At 39.3% G+C, this 26,080-nt stretch overlaps 2 protein-coding genes across 3 annotated transcripts in view; one reads left to right on the top strand and one right to left on the bottom strand.

Annotated features, from left to right (window-relative positions):
- Window positions 1-8,345, bottom strand: part of SSH2 (slingshot protein phosphatase 2) — a 245,517-nt gene extending 237,172 nt beyond the window's left edge. Inside the window, exons 1-2 of one of the 2 annotated variants that reach the window (XM_019650419.1) lie at window positions 8,293-8,345; window positions 8,072-8,174 (exon numbers count right to left, since the gene is read on the bottom strand). In XM_019650419.1, coding sequence (XP_019505964.1) covers window positions 8,072-8,134 — 63 coding nt within the window. In that variant the 5' untranslated portion in view covers window positions 8,135-8,174; window positions 8,293-8,345. Of the gene's footprint in view, window positions 1-8,071; window positions 8,242-8,292 lie in introns of those variants that run through there. The other variant, XM_019650421.1, reaches the window with a different exon arrangement.
- The window catches only part of EFCAB5 (EF-hand calcium binding domain 5), a 114,158-nt gene continuing 95,627 nt past the window's right edge, over window positions 7,550-26,080 (top strand). Inside the window, exons 1-5 of the mRNA XM_019650418.1 lie at window positions 7,550-7,673; window positions 15,644-15,693; window positions 16,265-16,327; window positions 17,272-17,347; window positions 23,414-23,990. Of these exons, the coding sequence (XP_019505963.1) occupies window positions 15,652-15,693; window positions 16,265-16,327; window positions 17,272-17,347; window positions 23,414-23,990 (758 nt within the window). The 5' untranslated portion in view covers window positions 7,550-7,673; window positions 15,644-15,651. The remainder of the gene's footprint in view (window positions 7,674-15,643; window positions 15,694-16,264; window positions 16,328-17,271; window positions 17,348-23,413; window positions 23,991-26,080) is intronic.

Consider the following 26,080-nt stretch of genomic DNA (forward strand, 5'->3'; position numbering starts at 1 on the left):
GGTACCGTGGGTTGCCATGGGCTACCGTGTGTAGCCATCCCCCCAATTCCCCAATAAAAATCTTTTAAAAAAAAAAAAAAAAAAGGAAGGGTTCTGGGGTCAGATACCAGATCTATAATTTTGGGCAATTCAGCTTACTTCTCTGAGCCTCAATTTTCTTTGTAAAATAGAGATAATAACAATACCTACACCACAGGGGTGATGTGAAAGTTAAATAACATAATGCATGTAAGGTCCTCAGCCCAGTGACCGGTACACAGTGTTCTATAAATAACAGCTCTTATTATAAAGAAACGGAGGATTCTCAGGGCTGATGAGGATACTGTGAAGTAGACATTTTTATACACAGCTTCTCAACAAAGACTGATATAACCTTTCTGGAGGACGATTTAGCAATATGTATCAAAAGTCTCTGGGCTTCTGGAAACAGAACGATGCCTAAAAACAATGGAAGAACTCAAAATGGAAAAGACTGCTAAATGTGACAATATCAATCCATCCATTGGCCCATATTTTTTACCCTGGTGTTACAAAAATATGCACAAATAGATCCAGTCCCTGGTTTAAGGGTTAGTTAGCAGTCAAACAATCAAGTACAATAAAGGGGGAAGAGTGACGAGGGGTAGGTGAGGGTGCTATGGTGCGTATAGAAGGAGCACCTACCATACATAGTCTAGGAGTGGAGTCAGGGAATCTTCCCAGAAGTGACATTTAAGCTAGGACCTGAAGGATGAGTAGGAATTAGTCAGGTAAAGAGGTGAAGGAAAAATGTTCCAGGGAAAGGAAACAGCATGTGCAAAGTCTAGAGATAACAGGGAGTATGACATGTCAGCTTCACGGAGCATGTGCAAGGCAGGGCCTCGGGAAGAAGCAAGGCTAAAGAGGTAAGCAAGGTTGGCTCATTAAAAATCTTGCTAGCGGGCCGGCGAGTGGTGCGTTGGTTAAGAGCTGGCTTGGGATGCCAGCTCTGAGCAGCAGGGCCCTGGTTCAGATCCCACATAGGGGCCAGTGACACTGCCCTTTACAGCTAAGATGGTGAACAACAGCTCGACCTGGAGCTGGGCTTCCGTGAGTGGCCGGTGACAGCGTAGGCTGCAGCCCCTGCTGCAGTGGGCTGCCATAAGCTACCGTGTGTGGCTGGCAGTCAGCGTAAGTGGCTGGCAGCCGATATGAGCTGCCAAGAGCCACTGTGAGTGGCCGTCCAGGGACCGGCGACCAATCTGCCTCACCCGGGAAGAGCGCAATGATAATACTAACATGGGCCAATGAAACAACATCCTCTACAACTAGGCTGAAAAACAAAATGACAACAACTTGTCTTTTCCCCTTCCCCCAATTTCCCAGCGCTGTTCCCCTACCCCAATTCCCCAATAAAATCTTTAAAAAAAAAAAATCTTGCTAGCAAAACTCTAGATTGTAGACTTTATTCTAAGGGCAATACAAACAATTAAAAAGCAAGTCGTTTTAATAAATATGACAAAGGGTTAATATTTATAACATATCAAGAGAGTACATAGGTTGAAAAGAATAAACAAAAAGCTCATAAAATGGAAATACAGGATTGTAGCGAAGGTTGCACAACTCTGTAAATTTACTAAACATCACTGAATTGTACATTTATCAAAACAGTTTTATTTTAGGGGTGGTAGACTGTACCTCAACAAAGCTTTTTTTAAAAAGTTAATAGAAATGCCTAATAAACATCTGAAAAATATTCAACCTAATAATAAAATACATATTAAACCAACTATCTTTATCCTCAAAAACCAACCATCTTTATCCTCAAAAATGACTAATGATTAAAAATGAAATGAGAATATCCCATGTTAATAAAGCTAAGAGAAACAAGAACTCTTATACTATGCTGATTGGAGTAAATGCTCATTGGAGCTACCTTTCTAAAGTATAAATATGTAACAGGAGTCTTAAAACTGTTTATACTCTATGACCCAGTAATTTTATTTCTTTACATCTTAATGTCTCAAAATGCAGCTGAATATTTTCCCCAATGATGTTCACTGCAATGTAATTTACAATAGCAAAAAAAAACTTGGAAAACACCTAGATGTTCACCAATAATGGAATGCTTACAATGAGTTACAACTACTCAATGCAGTTGTTTAAGTGATATGACAATACATCTATGATATATATCACACTTAAAAAATACAATATTATATATACATCAGCATTTCAGCTTTATAAAATACATATACAGCTATATGGCACATTATCTTTTATTCTCTTTTCTGTGCTTTTCTGTATTTTTTTTCCCCAAAATTTCCTACAATGGGTAGGTATTATTTCTACAGTTAAGAAAGTTTCTAAAGCTGTCTTCAAAAAATGAAAAAACATCACTTTTAAGTATTTATACTTCATACAAATCAAATTCATATTTGCTATGATTTTATTTTCTCTGCCTAGGAAGAGAGGTGTGATCATATTTGAATATATATAATTCAGTAATATTTATCCAGCATCATCAGTAAATAAGATATATATGTAAATTAATTTCCCAATTAATTAAAATGTGCATCTTAAATATCAAAACTTCAGTGAAAATTGGGCCAGTGAAACAACATCCTCCACAACTAGACTGAAGAACAAAACAACAGCAACTTGTCTGTTCCCCTACCCCCAATTCCCCACCGCTGTTCCCATCCCCCCAATTCCCCAATAAAAATCTTTAAAAAAAAACACACACAAAAAAAACTTTAGTGAAACTTGGATGAACATCTATCTAAAAATATATTTCACTCAATCCTGACTGCTGAAATCAAGACAAAACAAGATTAATATTTCTTATGGTGATTCAGGGTCATCATTATAACCATCTAATAATAGCTCTAAGGGAGTACTGGGTCTCAGGTGGGTATTTGTTCTTACATTAAGTAGTCTATAACTGCTAAATTTTTTCTTCGGTCAGCTATTTATAGGTGTTCTTCCTCCTCCCTTGCTGTAAAACTATCAGCTATCATTTCCCAAAACTATACGAAGACTGCCTTAGCAGCACCTATTACTTCCCATTCCTATTTTGTTTTTGGTAATAATCTTCTAAGAGTAAGGAAACTAAATATCCAAGTTTATAAGAATTCTGTGTAAACTAAGAGATAATAGGCTTCAAACAGGGTGTCACTTAAAAATGATTTGCACAGACTTGGATGATTCTGTTTTAGGAAGTCAAGGTTACAATAGAAATGAGCTCCAAAGTGTGAGTTCTTGATTGTATCTCACATCTTCGTTCCTTTACTATACTGGCAGTCAAGTTCTCAGGATCAGAAACTCATTTGCTGTTTCTCTTATCACACCACGGAAAGAGATGTGGACCAGTAGCCAAGAAACTTAGTTCTAGTTCAGGTTCTTACACCAACCTGTTTTGTAACCTTCAGCAAGTCTTTTAACCTTGGTACCTGTCTTGCATAACTTATGAGGCTCCTCTAGAATACTCTAGATCATGATCACAAAAACACTCTGAAAAGTATAAAGAACTATGCAAAAGTAAAAGATTTTTGTGGTAGTTCACTGTATCTATATGACCCTAGATAACAGATTCATTCAGAAAATTCATACCAGAAAGAATACAGGGAAAGAGATAATTCTTAAATTGCCCCCAATTAATTAGGAAACATAGTATCTAGGAAGAACAATGTGCCCTAAGAGCTGACATCTCTGATTCCTACTCCCCTATGCCTAATCAATCCCCAGGTACTTCGTGTTTTCTCCATAATCCCTCACATCTGTCCCTTTCTTTTCCTTACCACTTCACGTTCCCAGGTCAGGCCTTTATTATCTCACACCTGAACTATTGTAACAGCCTCTAATGGGCTCAACTCATGGCCGTTTTCTCCCTCTCACAAATCCCTCTGACCCACAGCTGCTAGATCAATTTTCTTAAAACACCACTGTGATCATAGCTGCTCAAAAACCTCTGAGGACTTTCCATTCCCTTCTCAATCAAGTTCAAACTCCTAAGCTCAGCAGTCCCTGTGCAGCCCTAGCTGTCTCCTCCTTTATCTTACTACTCTTTCCAAACAAATCCTTCATCAAACTGGTCTATTTAAGTCCTTCTGATATGCCTTGGGCTTTTCTGCCTCTAAGTCTTGGTGTATACAGCTTTCCACCTGGATACTCTCTACTTCCCAGCTTCACTGCTCCACTTCTACTTCACCCTATAGAAATTCAACCCATCCTTCAAGGCCTAGTTCAAGAGCCACCTACCGTATTTGCCGGCGTATAAGACGACTGGGCGTATAAGACGACCCCCTAACATTTCCACTCAAAATACAGAGTTTGTTATATGGTTGGCTGTGTGCGATTTTGCGAGTGTGGTAAAATCGCATAACAGCAAAATCGCATAACAGCCGAGCATACACCCAGCAGCGCTGCTGATGCCTGAACGGTATGTGGAATGAAGTGGGCGGGCATCGGGAGGCCACTATGGCACGGGGCAAGCACTATGGGCAGTCTATCTGAAGTGTACCCGGCGTATAAGACGACCCCCCACTTGGAGGCATATTTTTCAGGGCCAAAAAATCGTCTTATACGCCGGCAAATACGGTACTATGTCTACGTCTCTTAGATTACCACAAAGGAAAAAGATGGCAGGTTCTAAAGTTGGGCGCATCTGGGTTTGAATTAGTTTCAACAGCTAAGTGTCACTGGGCACATTCCATAATTGCTCTTTGCCTCAATTTCTTCATCTGTAAGATAGGAATAATAGCAATTTCCCTTGGGCATACTGTGAAGAGTAAATGAGTTAATCCACGTAAAGCACTTAGCATAATGCCTGGCATAGAAGAAGACCCAAGAGATTTAGAGATTGTTTTTATTATTAATACTTTTGCCATTAGTGAATTTATCTTAATCTGAATTCAGACAATACTTATGGCCATTACAAACTGGCTGTTCATATAGTATCATTTCCCTCACTCTCCTTTTTCTACCCTCTCCCCTCATGTTTGTTCTTCCTCCCATCCCCTTGTCCTCACTCCCAAGGTTACATCATCCTGATAGATTATATCTCTTATACATCTTAGTATCTATAATGGTCATTCCCACTCAGTAGATGATCAATAGATTTGCTTAATCCCTAATGAAATACTGAAGAACTGACAGTATTAAAATGTTCTATTTCTTATAGTGAAAAAGTATAACAAAATGCTTACAATGATTATTTTAAAATTAAATCTCTCCTTTCATGGTTCTCTAGACTCTTTCTTCTTGCTCTTTCTTATAAAACAAACAACTCAAGGGCCGGCCAAGTGGTGTGTTGGTTAGGAGTTGGCTTGGGACGCCAGCTCTGAGGAGCAGGGCCCCGGTTCAGATCCCATATGAGGGCCAGTGACACTGCGCCCTCTACAGCTAAGATGGTGAACAACAGCTTTACCTGGAGCTGGGCTGCCGTGAGTCGCAGGCCAGCATGAGCAGCGGGCAGTAGGCACAAGCTGCCATGAGCCGGCATGCAACTGCCTCCCCTGGGTAGAGCACAGTGATAGTGCCAACATGGGCCAGTGAAGCGACATCCTCCACAACTAGACTAAAGAACAAAAGGACAGCAACTTGTCTGTTCTCCTTCCCCAACTCCCCAATAAAATCTTTAAAATAAATAAATAAATAAATAAATAAATAAATAATAAAACAGACAAGTCAACCTATTCATGCAGCAAAAGATGCAATAGCAAATATATACAAGTCATACAGCAGCCAAATACTGAACACAAGGACCACGAGACAATTCAGCTGAACACAGCTCTGGATGAAGTGAAATAGGAAGACAATTTAAAGGGAAAGGTAACTGGCTCATCAGTCATGTTAACAATATTGATTGTTTCACACACACACACACACACACACACACACACACACACACACACACACACACACACCCCAGTCCCAGGATTCCTTTACACCCTGGATCACATATAAACAACTGAAATAATCAGGCTAGCATAACAAGTAGATGTAGAAATATTAGTCATTTAGCTCAGCAACTGAGCTTACCACATGACTAATTTAATTACTTATGTCAAAAGTGACTATTAGCATATCTCAAGACTCTAACCAAGTTTGGCTAATTAAGTCATATCAAGTAGATATGGTCTTACCGTCTACTAACCATTCACCTCAAGAAACAGTACAACTTGATGTACATATATTATTATAGCATAAACGGTTTTCAACAATGCCCAGGCAAAATTATGTCACTATAATACTGGTTTCTAATTTGCATGACTCCACTAACCTTCATCAGTTGCTTTCTCAGCCAAAATCAGGCCGGGTAACCACTATTCTCAAAGAGTTTACTAATGGAGTGAATTAAGATGGTCTGATAGTATGTTAATGACTTCCCCAAAACTAGCATAAAGTACCACACATCAGAATAAAGTTCTGTATATTAAATTTCTATCCCTATGATACTGGTCTTCAGAGGACCTTAAAATGTTTCCCAGCTTTGAAGTTCAATTATTCTCAAATCACAGAATCTTAAGAGTTGGAAAAAGACTTAGAAGTTCCCCCATTGCAGGTATACTTTCTACCATCTCCCATCTCCTAGGTAAAAGGTCCCCCAGCCTTGGTTGGAATACTTTCGGCAATGGGCACTATTTTGCAAGGCAATCCACTCCATTGTTACAAAATTCTTCCTTACAATCATTGGAAATCTGCCTCCCTGAATTTCTTTCTACCCAAGGATCCTAGTCTTCCCATCTGGAACAACACAAGGTAAGTTAACCTCTGGAATACAATCACTTCTAGAATTCGGATATATTTGTCATTTGTGTCAAAATGCAAAAGAAAGCTCAAAAAAAACCCAAAAACCCAAAACAAAATCCACCACTATACACAACAAGATTTTTCAGTTCAGGAAACTGTTGAAATTATAAGCAAGCATATTTTCAAGATAGCAAAGCTCACACCTCAGTTAACATAAATATTAAGAGCAACCCGATTTTTTACAGTGGAAGGCGGTACAGTGTTTATTGAATACCTTTTTGCAACTTGAAACTACTAAATCCACCAACACAGTTTTTAAAATTACAGTTCTGTAGGAAGTTAAAGGTGGTTTTTCCAATTGCTCATATTTTCATGCGGTTTATTTCTCCCTAAAAGCACCAGATTTTTTTTTTAAAGATCCCATTTCGCCCCGCTGGTGCAATATTTTATTTTGAAAAATAAATATTTTCAAAATTAAAGCCTAAAAGAATAGAGTGTAAAGGCGTGGGGGTGGGGCGAGGAGCGAAGGCAAAGAAGGGCCCTGCAGGAAAAGGCTGGTTACTGGGTATTTTCCCGCTGGAAGCAGGCTTCATTGGCACAGGCATCTGAACCAACGAGCCATACAAACACCACCCAGGAACAAGAACGATCATGATCAATGAATGTAAGGCATAAATGTCTGTAAGATGTAAATGGCTTGGCACTGGTCATCAAGCAGCGCCAGATGCTTCGGGACCTCGTAGAGCAAAGGTAAGAGGTCCAAGAAGCAGAGAGCACAGGCACCCCTGGGGGGAGGGGAGGAGGGAAGAAACCAAGGAGTAACTACCGTTCAGCAGTCCAATGAAGCCCGAACAGCACAGAGCACAAGAAAAGACAGCAAGTGACTAAGGGGAAGGCACACACCCTGGAGAGCCTGAAGAAGGGCGTGCAGTGTGCGAATATTGAACCGGTCCATGAAATAGGTGTGGGGAAGGGGACCTGGGTGGGAGTAAGGGGCAACGCAGGAGTCCCATGGTCCTCTCCCTGCAGCAGAGCAACTGAGGGTAAAGGGAGGGGGAGGGTGAAAAGCCAGAATGACTCATTCCCAAAAGGAAGTGCTCAAGCCGTAGGAAGGCATGCCAGAAGGGGGCTCGGGCGAGGACTGTGAGCTAGGTGCCCAGCGTGATGGGGGCAAAAACCCACGTCCTGTAGTTCCTGCAGCTCGTCTTTAAGATGGGGGGTGTGGGGGGTTCGCGGCAGCCGAGTGCCAAGGCCTGGGAAGCAGCGCGGCGCGTGCGCAGTGGCATTCGGCGGGACCCGCTGAGGCAAAGCGGAGCCGCAGTGACAGAAGCGAGCGGAGCGGCCGCTGGGAGGGACTCACCGAGGCACAGGGGCTGGAGGTGGTGCTGGGGGTAGGCGACCGCTGGACCGTGACCAAAGCCATCTAGGCGCTGCTGGGTTGTTCCGGGCAGGGCATTCTTGTCCTGAGTGTGGGGGACGGGAGGGTGACGGAGCCGGAATGGGGAAAGGAGTGTGGGGTAGGGGTGAGGGGAACCAGGAGGAGGAGGAGGCCGCGGGAACGGCCGCAGGCTCCGCACCCACCACCGGACTCTCGCAGACTGACGCGCCGAACGGGTGGCTGGCGGGCGGTTCAGCAGCTGCGGGGCACAATGAGCGCTCCCAGTGCGCAGGCGCCACCTGTCAGCAACCGCCTCTCCCCTCGGCGCGCGCCGCCGCCTCGCGGTAACCCGTGAGTTGCCGGAAGCCGGCCGCGAGTGTGCGTCTCTGGCCGCCGCCCCCTCCGGGGTTTCCTACTTGGCGCTGGAATCGCGCCGTTTGCCGGCAGCCGCCTGTGGGGTGGGGTGGGGCGAGGGGCCCCTGGGCTGGGGCCGCGGGAGTCCCCACTCCTCGGAGACAACCATTTTTTACGAGATGGAGCGCACAGCTGAACCAACCTTAGTGAAAAGAAACTGAGTGTAAACCTGACTCAAAGACGTTTTCTGGTGGGAAAGGGCTCCGTGAGGGGTTCAAACGCTTTCTCCGGAGCGTGGGTAGAACTCACTAGGCTAGAAACCCTCCTGGCTCGACCAGTGGATCCCCCTTTGACCCGGCTCTCGGGGTTTTTCTGAGCTCTCCCACCTTTCGGTCTCAGAGTCCATGTTTTACGACGAGACTTTTTGAAAGAAAGAGTTTTAATTTTATACCTTGAGAAGCTTCATGGTAGCCTCATGCTTTCTCTATTCCCCTGGCCCCTTGTCTGAGGATTCATTCATTATTCCTGAGATGAAGAGAGGCTGCGTGAGCCTGGGAGGCCAAGAAAGCCGGGCTCACACAGCTCTAAGAGTCCAACCTGCTATTTACCTCCCACTTGCTTCCTGCTGAGAAGAAATTCTCTTAAAACGAGATTTGCTTCTTGAGGTTTCTTCTCCCTGTCCTGTAGATTTCATTATTTCATAGACATGCGTGAAATGTAGATGAGATATTTCAAAGGAATACTTTTTAAGAAGAAACCGTCAGCAGAACGTAAGCCAAGAAGGTAATGAAACATCAAGATTAAAAAGGGGGAAAGATCGCACTATGTAAATACCATTGATTATTTACAGAGAGAAAGAGAACTAACTGCCAAAGCTATTTCTCAGTTTGAACGGATGCGCTGTGAATACCAGCATACCGATCACAGCTGTAGAAAACACACATTCAGGAGTTTGCAGTTATTAAAGCCCACCTCCTCCTGTTTGTCACTCAAACTCTCTTGGATCCCATTGCTCCTTTTAAACTGACAGGGTTGTCATGAGCTCTTTCTGGCTTCTGTATGGTTAAGTGCCACTAGAGCCTTCTGTGCTGAGCCTTTGTTCTCTCCCTGGGGCCCTGTGGTTGAAATAATTAGCAGGGAGGTTCCATCAAGAATCAGACACTGAGGGTCCCTGTACTGTAGTAGCCTGATGTAGAAACGTGTTACGGAGAAGCCAGCTGGTAGGCTTTTGCCCCCTGGTGGTGGTCAAGAGTGCCTGCGAGACAAAATTAAAGATGTATGATTCACAGATTAAACGATCTTGACTGTTTTCCCCAGAGCCAAAATAGTCAACAGGAAAAGAGCAGACAAAATTCAGAAGAACTTTGAACCAACGCTTAGGAGACCAAACAGGAAACTATATGCATAGCCAAGAAATATACATAGCTGGAAGCTGAATGAACTCAAATAGGCGAAACGTGATTTATAAACCAGAGTCTATCATTCTAGAAAAAGTATTAAAATCAATAGGTCTTAGTAATGTACTTATATGTTGATTTTCTTACTGACTAGGGACAGCAACACATTACCTACTTGTGTGTAGCAATATAATCTTAAATTCTTTTGGAAGATGAGAGGCTTAATTCCATTAATCTTACAGTGGGAAAGAGCACTACTATAGGAGTCACACGACCTGGCTTCTAATTCCAGCTCTGTAAAACCTTAAGCAAATGGCTTAAACTTTTTGAACTTTAGTTTCTTCATTTCTACAGTAGAGCTCTAACTCACAGGATACTTGTGGTCATATGAGACAATATATGGTAAAGTGCAGTATAAACTGTAAAGCCAGGGGGGAGGGGGTAGTAGATGAGGGTAAAGGGGATCAAATATATGGTGATGGAAAGAGAACTGACTCTGGGTGGTAAACACACAACGTAATATATAGATGATGTATTACAGAATTGTACACCTTAAATCTATGTAACTTTGTTAACAATTCTCACCCCAATAAACTTTAATTTTAAAAAAACTGTAAACTTGTAATTGAAATTATTATTCTCTAAAGTTTGTCCCAAGTTCAGTCAGCTTTTGCTTAGTGTACCCTATGTGTAGAAAATAGCTTCAAGAAAAAGGGAATAAAAAGAATGAAAAAGACATGATTCATGCCTTTTCTTTTCTTTTTTTAAGATTTTATTGGGAAATTGGGGAAGGGGAACAGCCAAATTGTTGTCCTTCAGTCTTAGTTATGGAGGGCACAGCTAGCTCAGTTCCAAGTCCAGTCGCCATCCGGCGGCCCATGGGCAGCTCAGGGCAGCTCAGCTCAAGGTGCCGTGCTCAATCTTAGTTGCACCATCCCAAGCGGGAGTCAAACTGGCAACCTAGTTGTTAGAAGCACATGCTCTCACCAGCTGAGCCATCCTGCCACCTGTTGGCAGCTCAGCGGTAACTCAGCTCAGGTGCAGCTCACTGACCCATGTGGAAATTGAACCAGTGACCCTGTTGCTCAGAGCTTGTGCTGTTAACCAGCTGAGCCATTCGGCCGGCCTGATTCATGCCTTTTCTTAATAGTTGAAATAGTGGTCAAGACATGTCTCATGTGTAGGTAGGTATAGAACACTTTTATTTAGCATATCTGAGGTGATAAAATCCTGGTCAAAATTGGGATTATAAGGTACCCACATTCACATTAAGTTTGTATCAGAAAGTTAATTCATTAATTTACAGGGCAAATTTCCTGGTAAGTAACCTTTTAAGGAAACTAAGATTTAGAAATTGCTGGTGCACGTTCATGAATTTATTCACCATTAATTGAGAAAATATTGAGTGTGTATTATATACTAGACACTTTTTTGTTTGTTTGTTTTTGTTTTTTTGGGTTTTGTTTTTAAAGATTTTTATTGGGGAATTGGGGAAAGGGGAACAGACAAGTTGCTGTCATTTTGTTCTTCAGTCTAGTTGTGGAGGATGTTGCTTCACTGGCCCAAGTTGGCACCATCATTGCGCTCTTCTCTGGCGAGGCAGATCAGTCGCCGGCTTCTGGACGGCCGCTCACTGCGGCTGCTGGCCGCTCACGCTGGCTGCTGGCTACACACGGTAGCCCATGGCAACCCACTGCCACAGGGACTGCAGCCTACGCCGTTGCCGGCGACTCATAGGCAGCCCAGCTCCAGGTTGAGCTGTTGTTCAGCATCTTAGCTGTGGAGGGCAGTGTCACTGGCCCTCATATGTGGGATCCGAACCAGGGCCCTCTGGCATCCCAAGCGAGTTCTTAACCATCGCACCACTCGGCCGGCCCCCTAGACACTGTTTTAAGAACAAAGTCTATTTACCTCTTAGGGCTTACAGCTCATCAGCAGGGAAAACCACATCAAATTATTGCAGTAAGATTTAGTGGTACTGTGGTTTCAGTCACCTCTGTTAGCCTCCAAGGGAGATACATGTATAGAAGTCTAGATATGTACAAAGTGTTTGAGAAACACAGAGGAGAAGGTCTGGGAAATGTACTCTTTATGATACTGGCTTTCAAGCTTTGACTGCAGATCCCAATATAGCTGCTTTGTGAGCTGAGCTAGATCACATGTGAGCATTTGAAATCCATGCTGTCTGCCCCATTTACCCCTGCTCTACCCTGGTTCCTACTGGGTCTTCTGGTGACTTGAGGGAGGAGGCATCTACTTCAAATAGAGAGAAAATCCTAGAATCTTCTTACTATGCTAGTTGAATTTGAGAGGAGAGAGCAGGATTCCCAAAAGAGTGAGCCAAAGAGATAACAGTCCTCCTAGTTTCATTTACAGCACCTTTACTCTTCCTGCCTGTGATAATGGAAGCCTGTTTGTGCCCTTGGAGTTCATTTAACCCTTAACTTGAATCATCACTTCTTCGGGGATGAAATTATAGGGGAACTTTTGAAATTCCTGGGATCAGCTGGCTCTTAAGCCTTGAGAATCTGATGAAAACTATTAACCATCTCTCCAGAAAGATACACTTGTATATTTCACGCACACACTGAAATCTATCGAGGGGCCCCAGGCTAAGAATCTGATCTAAAGTTTAAAGCAGTGCTTTTCAACTTTTTTTTCATATCATGACATCCATAGAAATGATGATATTTGTACAACATACTGGAATAAAGAGGATTTAGAGGCAACTATATGGGGCTTGGTGAAAAAAAATTGTTTTCTTTCTATACTATGAGAAAATAAGGTAAATGTATTAAGGATGATAAATATTGAATTTATATAAGCTTCCAAATTCTTCTCAAAATTTAATGAAAAACCTGAGATTGCTTCTTATAAACATAACTTTTTTTATGTGGGATTTTATGATTGAAATGACTATATAATTCCTGAACAAGACAGCTTAACAGTGACCACTTGGTAGTCATTATTGATAACTTATTTTATACAATTAGGTGATAAAGTTAAAGCAATTTCACAATTCAAAATTTACAAGTATAAATTATATTTGACTCTGATAGTGCTTACTTTTTCCCCACTTGCTACTTCCTGCTCCCCAGATCCAATCAGCATAATGTCATCAATGTACTTGACCAACTCAATGCTGTTTGGAAGGTCAAGATGCTCAATATCTCTGTGCACTATATTATGGCAGAGAGCAGGAGAATTGATGTAGCCCTGGGGCAAGACTGTGAAGTTATATTGTTGGCCCTGCCAAGTAAAGGCAAATTACTTCTGGTGTTCCCTGCCAATTTGTATGGAGAAATAAGCATTCCTTAAGTCAATAGTTGCATAATAGGTGGCAGGGGGTATGTTGATTTTCTCCAGTAAAGATACTACATATGGAAGAGCAGCTGTAATTGGAGGCAGCACCTGATTAAATTTGTGATAATCCACAGTCATCCTCTAAGATCCGTCCACCTTCTCCAACAGAGAAGTTAAACTGGCAGGAGATAGGTTTTATCATTTCTGCTTCTTTCAAATCTGTATTGGTGTCACTAATCTCTGTAATTCCCCATTCTGCATCCGAAGAAAGTAATAATTTTTGTTTAGTCTCCTGAGATGTGTGTATGGGGGGAGGGGGATTCCTAAGGGCTTCAACTTGTCCCTTCATACTATAATGGTGCTTATTCCAGGATAGGGGGACAATATGTAAGTTCTGCCAGTTACTAGGTATATATTCTAATTATACATCCAGGAACTGATGAAATTACCATGGAGTGATTCTATGGACCTACTTAGCTCGCTGTGATTTAAACTTAAGACTCCATCTCTCACTTGTTCACCTCAAGACCCCACTTAAACTGGTAGACAGCAGTTGCATTTTGAGTCCCCAGGAATTAACATCAATTTATTGCCAATGTTTAGAAATCCTTGAATAACTTGGGTATTTCTTTCTCCTTAGCACACAGTCATTTTAGGAAATGACCGCAGGTTTCTGTGGAGGAGACTTAGAGGAATATTAATGGCAGAGCTGCAGTCCTTCCTTAAAGGACTCTAGCCTTCCTTTTAATAAAGGGGCTGGAAACTCAGTGAGAAATCGAAACTCTCCACTGTGGTGACTAAAGTCATATTTTTGACCACCATGTATGGATTTTTAATATTATGTGTAGATGATCAACATTTTAGTAGGCTAGCCATCAATTTTATTCCTAGGGCCACCATAATTACTTAACCACAAAGATCACTAAGGGTCAAAGCATCTGATTACCACTATATCTCTACTTCTCTTTGTGACATTTGGCCTCTGCTACTTTGAAATGGGTCATCACATCTTACCTAGCCTACAGAAGAAAGCGACCATAGAGCTTTTCAAGGAAATAACTATATACTGTCTCATGTATTTTTTTAATGCCTTAGTAAAGGGATGTCCCCAGAGCCCTCTAAGAGGATGTACTTGGGGGCAGTAGAAGTGCAGGTCATATATGATAAATCTACTCCAACATTACTATCTCCCTAAGCCTTTGGGTTTCTTATTATATCATGCCAGGGAAGTTCTGGTATCTCAGTTAAACATAGGCCACTGTAGAGTCTAAGTTTCAGTAAACTCACCAAGTAAATAGTGCCACTTCCAGTTGGAAATACTAACACATTAAATCCTTAATTTCTGATAAGTGTACCCATATCAAGAAATTCTAACCAACCACATGTTATATTCTGTGCTCTTTGCTTTAACTCCCTTATAATATACTTTGCTGGGTATTATAACAAATGATCAAATATTCCTTGGGTTTCTGCCACTATATAAGCAAATAGTGAAAATCTTTTGCTGTAAAAGTGGTCAGACTTTGTATTTTCCCTGCTGGAGCATTTTAAGAGCTGCTTTTAATTATGATTCTACTAGAAGTAAGAAGTGGTTGTGGTGAGTCTTGAGGAAAATGGGCATCCCCTTGCAAGGCAATTGCCCCAGATGAGATTATTATAAGATTTGCAATTAAGAGAAGGCTAGTCTCCACAAATACAGGAGGACAAACTGCTTCCATTGGCAAAAGAGGCTCAGAGTGACTCAGGAGTTTGAGATTATCAGTTTCATATTCCAACTAAATGTCCCCATCCCAAATTTCAGGATCCCCCTTCTTCCTAATCAGTGCCCCAATTTTCACATGACTGGACTGTGAATTCAATTAATATTGTAATTCTGTAACCCATAATTCTTGATGAATTGACCCATTTATCATTATATAATGACTTTGTCTCTTGTTACAGTTTTTGGCATAAAGTCTATTTTGTCTGATACAGGTATAGCTACCTTTGTGCTCTTTTGATTTCCACTTTCATGGGATATATTTTTCCATCCTTTCACTTTGAGCCTATATGTACCCTTAAAGCTGATGTGAATCTCTTGTAGGCAGCATATATTAATAGTTGAGTCTTGTGGGTTTTTTTTAATCTATCCATCCACTATATGTATTTTGATAGAAAATTTAATCCATTTACATTTAGAGTAATTATTGATAGGTAAGGACTTACTACTAATGTCATCTTTATTGTTTTCTGGCTGTTTTATAATTCTTTTTTCCCTCTCTTCCTGCCTCCCTGAGCACTAGCCTAGCACTAATCTAGCTTTGGTCAGTAATAACAGTAGTACAGTTTGAAAATTTTAGCAGTTGAGAACTTATTGTCATTCCATAGAATGGTGGGATGTGGTGGAGGTGGGGGAGATTTTGATCTTTCAGATTATTATTGTTTATTACTATTTTCTTTCTTTTTGTTATTAATAATGGCCTGGTAATATTTTCCCCTGCCATTTGGTGATATCTTTTAGTGGTCTAGATGAGTGAGTCAGCACCTGAAGAGGAACCCAAACCTGCTCAGGTATCTGGCCTAAATATGTTCCTTAACCGTTTGACCCTGAGAGGATTTGAGATTCAATATTCTTAGGAAAATTGAGAGGCAATATCATATTCTATTACTTAATTATTTCTCTTTTTAGTTGAAGTATTCTGCATCAGCATTTTGTCAAAAATGCTGAAGGGGGGGGGTCAGCTAAGAAGCAGTGGCCTGCTTCTAGTTGGTTCTAATTGGTTGGCATTCCTTATATTTAACAAGCCTGTTACTGTTTGAATTTGTTGTTTTTTTGTTTTGTTTTGTTTTTTAAGCTGAGCCATCCTGCCGCCTGTTGGCAGCTCAGCGGCTGCTCAGCTCTGGCCAGGGCTCGAACTGCTGTTGCTCAGAGCTCAAACTCGTGAGCGAGCTCTTAACCAACTGTGTTTGAATTTGTTAATACAACCACTTGGTGTGATTTTATTTGCTGTGATGTTTACTCATTATGTGAATTTTTTTTTTTTTTTTACCTAAAAAGCTTGCTATACTGGAGTATAAGATGTTAGTTTTAGCTCCAGTTCCCATTGGATACCACTTGATAACGCTGTCATTTTCTACTTAGAAAAATGGAACCGAACACAAAGAAAAGGAACAGGAAGCAACCGAAGTGAAAGAGCCTATTGAGGTAGAGTATTCATGAATAACCAGATGTTAATGCTGGAGAGTAAACAGGACACAAAATTAATTTTCGTATGAAAGAAGGAAAAGAAAAGACGTGGGTATTCAAACAGATAAAGTGTCAAATGGAAAAGGGCAAACTCATGTTGATCATTAAGCTGACTCATTTAATCCTGTTGCAGGAAGCTTCCATAATTTGTTAAGAGTTATTATGAATTACAGATAAATTAAAGGTTGCTTTCTAAAATCAGAACTATTACCCTAAGTCCGATAACCATCAGTTTTCAGGGTAACTTCATTATCATTCTGAAAATGTAACTTCTTTGTTAATCATTTAAGTAATTTTGTGTTTATTAATACAAGACATATGAGAAAGAGCATTTTCTAGAAAAGGGGAGACAATTGAAAATAGTTATATGGGTTCACCATTAACTTGACTAATGTGAGTCTTAAAAATATTCCTATTCTTTTAAAAAGTACTTAAGCATGAATACAAAAGCTATTTGCCACTGTTTATTCATAAGACTAACCTTTAATTTCCTCAATTAAAATGTAAATGTTTTTCTTTCCACCACAAATATAGGTGATTCTAATAGTAAAAGAAAGTAGCATTTTCAAAAGTCTGATTTCACTATGCTGTGGTCTCAAATTATGTTTCTAGAAAGTATTGTATAATTCAAGGAATAGTGTACATCTAAGATAATATTCTTAGCATATTGCTTTGTTGGCGATAGGAAGATGCACTAACATGTTGAGCCAATGCATTTCATCTTGTGAGTGCAGTAAATAGACTGTGATTACTGCTCTGCTTCTAATATTCAGCACTAAATCCTAGCAAAATTAAGGAGGAATGTTTGGTAACTCCTACAAGGCATTTATCTGCCTTCTTTAATTGGGAATTGTTGGTGCAATTTTGAGAAAACACAACTAATGTTTCTTTTTTCTTTTCAGAATCCACCAGACAGTGCTGAATTAGACACCAGCAACAATGTGGCAAAAGAAGCAACAACTGAAATCAAACCTGAAGGTAGAAAACTAGCTTTTTCTTTATACAATAGAATTGAAAGCTATTAAGTTTTCATTAAGGATACATTGTTCATGATTTTGCCCTTTAAGGATATAATAATCCTAGGGGTATTTTCAATGCAGATTGGGAAATATTGTAGTTTAAAATGTATTTCCTTCACCTTCTACTAATACGTTGGGGCAACTTTATGACTATTCATCTTGTACTTAAAGAGAAAATTAGCTAAGATTGCTGATTGACACATACCTGAAAACCTATAATACAAACATAAAATGAGGAGCCCTAGTAATTGAACCTGCTTATTGTTTTTCTGTTTCTCCTTTTTATCCCTGTACTTGACCACACATTTGTTCTGTTTGACTTCTAGTCCCATCCTTAAATGAGATCCCACATAATTATGCAGATTGAAATTTTATAGGGTCAGGTAGGCAACAAATAAGTGAGCAAGACATTCATCCCTTTTACTACAGTTCTTCTAACTTCAGATACTTAGTGAAACCCTATACGACAGAAATTCTTTACAGTTTTTAAAATTTAACAATTTTAATTTATACTTCGATTATTCCCTTCAATCCCATTTATAAGTATTGAGTGTTTAGTATGTGATAGACTGTACTAGGCTGATTACAATAATAATTATTAAAGCGCCTTCTGCACTATAAATTGCTATATAGATGCTAAAATAACTTTTAGGTGCTTGCCTTTCTCAGTGGTTATTATTTATTATTTATTTTTGTCTTTTAAGCCAATTAAAAGCAATGATTTCCTATTTCTTATTAACACACATTTCAATACATACACATTAAGAACTAAACTTTCCAACACTTATTCTGTCTTTATTGTAAACTTAGTACGATTTTCACACAGCTTCACTAACTTTTAAAAAGCTTTTTGCCAAGTCCCTCTCCACCTGTCTCCCCCGCCCTCCCTACACAGACCAGTTTCTGGATTTTACTTCCTCCTCACCCCCACCCCCTACCACCACTACCCGAGACATGTATTTTGCTGTTACCTTAATCTCTTGGGCCAGGTTTATAAATGAACTCTTTAATTTTAAACATGCCAAACAGAATTGTGATCTAGGTAATTTATTATAAATCTATTTAGGTATTCATGAAATCGGTTATGGCCAAATTTGCATCTGCAAAACTTCACACATGTATTCGCTCATGTAATTTATTGCCTCTCTAGAAAACATCAATCAAGAGTTTTTGGTCTTTCTTCTTCTTGTACTTTAAATTTCTGTTATTGCTTTACCATGTATGGCAGAGGGAAGTATGTTTTGTTTGTGTAAGTCTATTCATCCCAGAATATGATATATACTGAAAACATTGCAGTTGCTTGTTGCAATATTAAATGCAATGCAATGTACTATATATTCGGTGATCAGTGACAATTAAACCTAATATCCTGAATCTCCTTTGTGAGTGTGTGTGTGTGTGTGTAAGAAGCAGGAAGAGGAGCTGTTGCTACAACTTCAACATGTCAAATGAAGTGTTTTTTTGTTTGTTTGTTTTGTTTTAGCTGAGCCATCCTGCCACCTGTTGTCAGCTCAGCTCGGGCTGGACTCGAACCGCTGTTGCTAAGATCTCGCACTCTTGAGCGAGCTCTTAACCAACTGAGCCACTCGGACGGCCCAGAGCTTGCACTCTTGATCAAGCTCTTAACCAACTGAGCCACTCGGCCGGCCCTCAAATGAAGTGTTTTAATTCTTGATATATACATGTCAAAATGATGGTATCTTGCCAGGCAGCTCCCAGAATGCACTCAAACACATATCTTTACATAGAAAATACTGTGGTTAAATGTTCCCTGTGAATTCCTTATCTCTTTAATTATTTTACTTTCCAGGCTATAAGCTTAACTTGTATTTTGAGAAATCTTTTTTTTTTTTAACTATAAATTTGCTCAACTCTGTTGCATTACACAGCCCTAAGATTAACAAAGTTTTGCAGGAAAATACCTTTTTCTATAGCTATTGAATTTTAGTTCTAGCAGTGTTTAGTAGTGCTTCTTTTCCTCTGCTTTTCCAGCAGTCATTCCACAGAATGTAGAAATCATAAGAAATCCTGATAGGACCAAGCCAGCTGGGTTTCAGACAGGGCCTGTGTTTAAAGAGAACATCACACATCTAGTTGAATAGCCTTGCTGGGCCAATTTTCACCACTTTAATCAGGAGCCAGTCTCACAAATGTTATATGTCTCCTTGTGAAGAAAGAGTCTACTAAGGCTTATTATAATGTGAATTGTAATTCATTTCCATTTATTTCCTTAAATAGGGTTGTACTGAGGTTGTGTCCAGCAGTGAGCCACGCATTACATGCAGAAAATTATAAAAGTCACTTATAAAGCTGAACCTTTCAAAATATGAATAAGGAATTCTTTTGGGTTCCTACTTATTTAGTTGAAAGCATTTATGCCCGGAGTGCCTCAACAGGTCTTTGTATGTTAGAAGAAGAATTAATACAGGAGTGAAGGAATGTATGTTGAAAGGCTTTTAATTTTACAGAGTTTAGGAAGACAATCCTGAAAACGAATTCAGTGTTTAGCATAGTGCTGGGCACAAAGCAAGACATCACTAATTATTAACTGAGTGAACGTGTAAATGAATCTATCTGTAAAAGGTTTAGGAATGTCCAAATGCTGACCTACTGAAAAACCCAGTACCTGTTTGAAACTATATTCCACTAAATCTCTGAATTAATTTGCCCTTGAGGCAATGCTGTAATTTATGGTCCTTGAATTTAGAGGTCACTCAATCAAAAGACAGCTGCAGATAGGCTTGTTCAATAAATCCTGATTTATTAACCCTGCTATTGCTGTGACTCCTTTTCTTTTCTTGTTTTTATGGCCCTACGAGAAAAGTGTTTGACAAAGTTGTAACCAAACACACAAGTATAATACTTCCATTCTGCATATTAGTGGGGCAGTGTAAGCACTAGGATTATTGCTTAGCAACCTGTGATAGCCAAGCACACTAGAGGAGCACGAACAGGCTGCAGTAAAGATAGAGAATGCCCTAGTTCATGTGCGAGTTTACTAATGAGCCATGGAAGGTGGGTAGATATTAATTTACTATATATCTGTAGCACCGCCCTTAAAGTAGGAGGTGGAATATCTGAGTTATGCTGGAAAGGTTAGAAGCAAAGAGAGTACATTAGAACCTGCAGACTTCAAGAATTGTTCTCTTTCACACTTACTTAAATAAAAATAAAAGCAATGTATATTAACAAGTAGTGTGACGAAACAGAATAAAACACCCCACAGCGCACAAAAATAGTGGTTAATTTGTTTCCAAACCCAGCTGAGAGGTTAAGGAGAGCATTATACTACCCTCCCCAACTTCCCCTTATTGGAATAAAAGAATTAGCCAAGGAGGAAATAAAAATTTAGGAGGGAGGTTCATAAATACTATCTACTATTGGATTTAGGACATTCTTTAGATTAAATGTTGGCTTTTCAAGGGTGTCTTTATAAATTACTTAGTTAGACTTTTCTTTGTTCAGACAGTTTCTCAGATTACCTTATTTTGAATGACCGTGAAGGTGGTCAGATTTGGATCACCACCCACCCCTGGATCTAAATGGGTTAGGTCAGCCCCATCTAAACCAAATGGATGAAGAATAAAAGAAGGGTGGCTCCCGGAAGAGATTTGGGCAAACAAACAGACAGACAGACAAAAAGAACATATCACTGGAGAGGAAGTGGTCAACAGTGTCACATGCTCCAGAGAAATAAAAAATGTGTTAAGGAGTACTTTCAGGTATTTTTGTAGAATTTCCCTAGTTGGGATTTTGCCTGAAGGTTTTTTGTTTGGTTGGTTGGTTTTTTAGAATCATGATTAGACTGGGATTATGGGTTTGGAGGAGGAAACTATACAGAGGTAAAATGCTATTTTCATCACATCCTATCAAGCATATCGTATATGCTGTCAACATGACTTTTTACTGTTGATGTTAACCTTTTTCATCTGACTGAGATGGTTTTCGTCAGGTTTTCCACTGTAAAGTTATTCTTCTCATCCTGTTTCCATACAGCACTTTCGGGAAGAAGTCACTATGCACAGCCCACACTTAAAGAGAAGAGAATTATGCTCTACCTCCTTCAGGGCAGAATATCTACTAAATTATTTGGAGTACTTCTGCACAGGACATTTGTCTATTTCCCCCTGTTTATTTCTTTATTCAAGTATTTATATCAGTATGGACTAATGGATATTTATTGTATACTTGAGTTATAATCCAATATTACTTTATTTCATTGCTCCAATTATTTCATCTTTGGCCATCAGCTCTTTCAGTTGGCTGCTGCGTCCCTTTGACATACTACAAATCATCAGAGTTTTTTTTTTTTTCTTGGTTTTTTTTTTGTACACGTCCTTACGTTCTGGCACTCTAAGATGCTTTAGACTCATCATATATTTATGTATGTATACACACACAAACACAGACACACACACACACACGCACACACACGCACACACACATATTCCTTACATCAGCCATTTCTCCCATGAGTCCTGATTTTTTTTTTAATTGGAGAATGATATTAGCAACCAAGATCTGATCACTAGGTGTTCAAGTGCTCGCTCTCTCTCTCTCTCTCTCTCTCTCTCTCTCTCTCTCTCTCTCTCTCTCTCTCTTTCTCTCTATAACATTCTTTTAGAGACTCCTTACATTTATTCTTTTAATGGTATTTCCTTGGGTAGTATTAATTATTGCATTTGTTGAATTTAGTCACAGAGATGGTTTCTTTAAATATTTAGTGATTCTTATGTGTGTGCTAACATTTGCATTTGGGAGTCCCCGTTTGCTTTTTTGTGGATGAAGTTTGTTTTCTGTAGCCTGCTGCCAGTGATTGTGAATGAGGGGTAAGACGTGCAGACAGTGGTGTCTGTGAGCAATCCATTTTCTCTGTGTATAGAGGCATTATCCTGTCTGGATCTCAAACCCCTTTGCCCCAGTGCAGGCGCGAATGCCTTTGGTGCCTGGTGAGTAGCTCAAAAGACAATAAAGATATACAAAAAGCAATTCATTCCCATTACCCATATCTACAGCCTTTGAACTTGGGGTGCCTCTAAGTTGCTCCCAAATTTCACAGCATCTTTATTCTCCTGCATATTTTTAGTCCTATATTTTCGTCAATTAACCTAATCCCACCTCCCTTACATTTTTCAGAGATTCAAAATTTCTGGTTCCTGAAAGCCCCCTTCATGATTGTCAGCATTCTCATGTTTACACGAAAATATACACACACTTTTTCTGTCATTTCTAAAGATTTTGGTAGGGAGGGGATGTAGGTGCCTGTTCTCAGTCCACTACTTTTGTCTAATAGCTCCATGCTACATTTTAAAAATGAAAACATGAAAGAGGCTGGAAATATAAGCATGGGAAAAAAATGTATTTAAATATATGTGTGTGGTAGACTCTCTTCACTGCCCACTCAGCAGATGTTTATCTACCTTTTTGCCTGCCAACTGATCTTCAATTTTATAGAAGATGAAAATCACTTGAATCTGATGAAAATCAGAGAACTTGATCTAAACCCTGACATAAAGGGACATATCACAATTGGTCAAAACTATTCATAGTAATCCCTTTTCCCTTTACCAGCTAGGGGTGGACATGTAACCTAATTAGGGTTCAATGAAATGTAAAGGAAAGTCTTGGAGCAGGGAATCTGGGATCTTCTCGGATAATAAAACAGATCCTCAAGAGTGGAAACCCCCTTTGTTCTCAATCCTTTTTTCCTGTAAATAAGAGATGCCTGGAACTGCAATAGCTATCTTGTGATCCTGAGGTACAAGCACAAAAAAAATGAATAAAGAATAACAAAACAGGCTAGGTACTTAATGAAAAACACTGAGCTGCTGAATGACTTCTGATTATGTCAACAATAAATGTCCTATGGTTAAAGTCACTGTTGTCTGATTTTCTGTTACTTTCTGCTGTGTTTGAATACACCATATAAAGGGATATAAAATAACTTTTTTTCTAATAATATGAAAAGTAACATAGATTAAAATCTACTTCTAATATTTCTTACATTTCACCTTCCTCCCCTTAGAATTAAACCTGGAGGGGCAGCCAAAAATATCAACTGGTTCAACAAAGAACTCTGACATTGAACTCTCAAAGAATATTGTGCTTAGAAAACCTGTGAAAATGGTTTTCAATTTAGATCAAACTGTACTGGATTCAAAGCTAGAACAACCATGGAAAACAAATCTTTTTGAAAGAGTAGAGGCAAGAGCTCAGGCAATGCAGCAGAAAATAATAGATGAAGATAATATGAAGAAGAAACTAGAAAAAAAGACTGAGAAAAAGCTCCCTGAGGATCATTTGCCCCAACACTGGCTTAATACTGAAAACATGACACTGAATACTCGTGTATATTTGCTTGACAAAGTTCTACCCACCTTAGTTCCTGGCATGGAAAAAATTGTAATGCAAGTGGAAAAAAAGAAGCTTTTGGAAGAAGTTGATATTCCAACCAAGTTCAATCCTATTAATCGTTTGGGGGAATTCTTAATGAGAAACAATCCTTATTATATCAAAGACTCAGGAATGTCTGGTTATCAAAGGGTAATGAGAGATGTCACAGAAAATCTGAAGATACATGTTCCCAGCTCTATCGGCAACAGGTACAATTTATTATATTTTCTTTTTTAAAAAATATTTTTATTAAAATATAGCTAACATACAATATTATATTAGTTTCAGGGGTACACAATAATTATTCAACATTTATATGCCTAAATAATAAGTGATATAAGTCCAGCAACCATCTGACACTGTACAATGCTATCACAATATTATTGACTATATTCCCTATGCTGTATATTACACTTCCATAACTTGTTTGTTTTATACCTGGAAATTTGGACCTCTTATTCCCCTTCACCTTTTCCCCCCTTTTTAAATTTTTCAATTATAGCTGACATTCAATATTATTTTATATTTATTTCAGATGCACAGCATAATGGTTAGACATTTGCCTAATTTAAGAAATGATTCCCCTGACTAGTCTAGTAGCCACCTGGCACTATACATAGTTATTACCATATTATTGACTATATTCCCTATGCTTTACTTTACATCCGCATGACTATTTTGTAACTACCAATTTGTACTGCTTAATCCCTTCATCTTTATCACTCTGCCCTCCAACCCCTTCCCATCTATCGTCCCGATAAATCTGGTACCCATCTGGCACTGTACATAGTTATTACAATATTATTGACTATACTCCTTATGCTATACCCTACATCCCCATAATGACTTTGTTAACAACCAATTTGTACTTAATTACTTCCCCTTTTTTCACCCACACCCCCAACCCCTCTTCCATCTGGGAACTATCAAAATGTTTTCTGTATCTATGAGTTTGTTTTGGTTTTTTTGTTTGTTTATTTTGTTCTTTAGATTCCACATATAAGTGAAATCACGTTGCATCTGTCTTTCCCTGTCTGACATACTCCATTCAGCACAATACCCTCCAGGTCCATCCATGCTGCTGCAGATGGCAAGAACACATTCCCTTCCATGGCTAAGCAATATTCCACTGTATATATGTAACACCTCCTCTTTATCCATTCTTCCATCAACTCCAGGCTGCCTCCACATCTTGGCCATTGTAAACAATGCTGTAACAAACATATGGATATATACACATGTCACCTTGAAGTAGTATTTAGGGTTTCTTCGGATAAATACCCAGAAGCGGGATTACTGGGTCTTTCTTTGTCTCTTGTTGTAGCCTTTGTTTTAAAGTCTGTTTTGTCTGATATAAGTATTGCTACTACAGCTTTTATTTTATTTTATTTTTTTCATTTCCATTTTCGTGACATAACTTTTTCTATCCTTTTACTTTCTTTCTGTCTGTGTGTGTGTTTTGATCTGAGGTGAGTTTCTGATAGGCAGCATATGTAAGGGTTTTGTTTTCTTATCCATTCATCTCTCCTATGTCTTTTGATTGGAGCATTTAATCCACTTATATTGAAAGTAATTGTTGGTAGATATGTAGCTATTGCCATTTTATTATTCATAATTTTGATCTCTTTTTTCCGTTTTAAAGAAGTCTCTCTAACATTCCTTGTAGTACTGGTTTGGTGGTGATGAACTCCTTTAGCTTTTTCTTATCTGGGAAGCTCTTTATCTCTCCTTCGATTTTAAATGATAGCCTTGCTGGGTAGAGTAGTCTTGGTTGTAGGTCCTTACTTTTCATCACTTTGAATATTTCCTACCCATCCCTTCTGGCCTGCAAAGTTTCTGTTGATAAATCAGCTGACAATCTTATGGGAGCTCCCTTATAAGTCACTAGTTGTCTTTCTCTTGCTGCTTTTCAAATTCTTTCTTTGTATTTAACCTTTGCCATTTTAATTATAATGTGTCTTGGTGTGGGCCTGCTTGGGTTCATTTTGTTTGGAACTTTCTGCACTTCCTGGACTTGTATGTGTATTTCCTTCACCAGGTTAGGAAAGTTTTCAGTCATTATTTCTTCAAATAGGTTCTCAATCCCTTGCTTTCTCTCTTCCCCTTCTTGTACCCTATGATGTGAATGTTGTTATGATTGATGCTGTCCCAGAGGTCTCTTAAACTAGCTTCATTTTTTTGGATTCTTTTTTCTTTTTGCCATTCCAATTGGATGTTTTCTACTACCTTGTTTTCCAAATCACTGATTTGTTCCTCTGTTTCATCTAGTCTGCTGGTATTTCCTTCTAGTGCATTCTTC

This window comes from Hipposideros armiger, unplaced genomic scaffold (genome assembly GCF_001890085.2).
Source record: "Hipposideros armiger isolate ML-2016 unplaced genomic scaffold, ASM189008v1 scaffold_141, whole genome shotgun sequence".
NCBI lineage: Eukaryota > Metazoa > Chordata > Mammalia > Chiroptera > Hipposideridae > Hipposideros > Hipposideros armiger.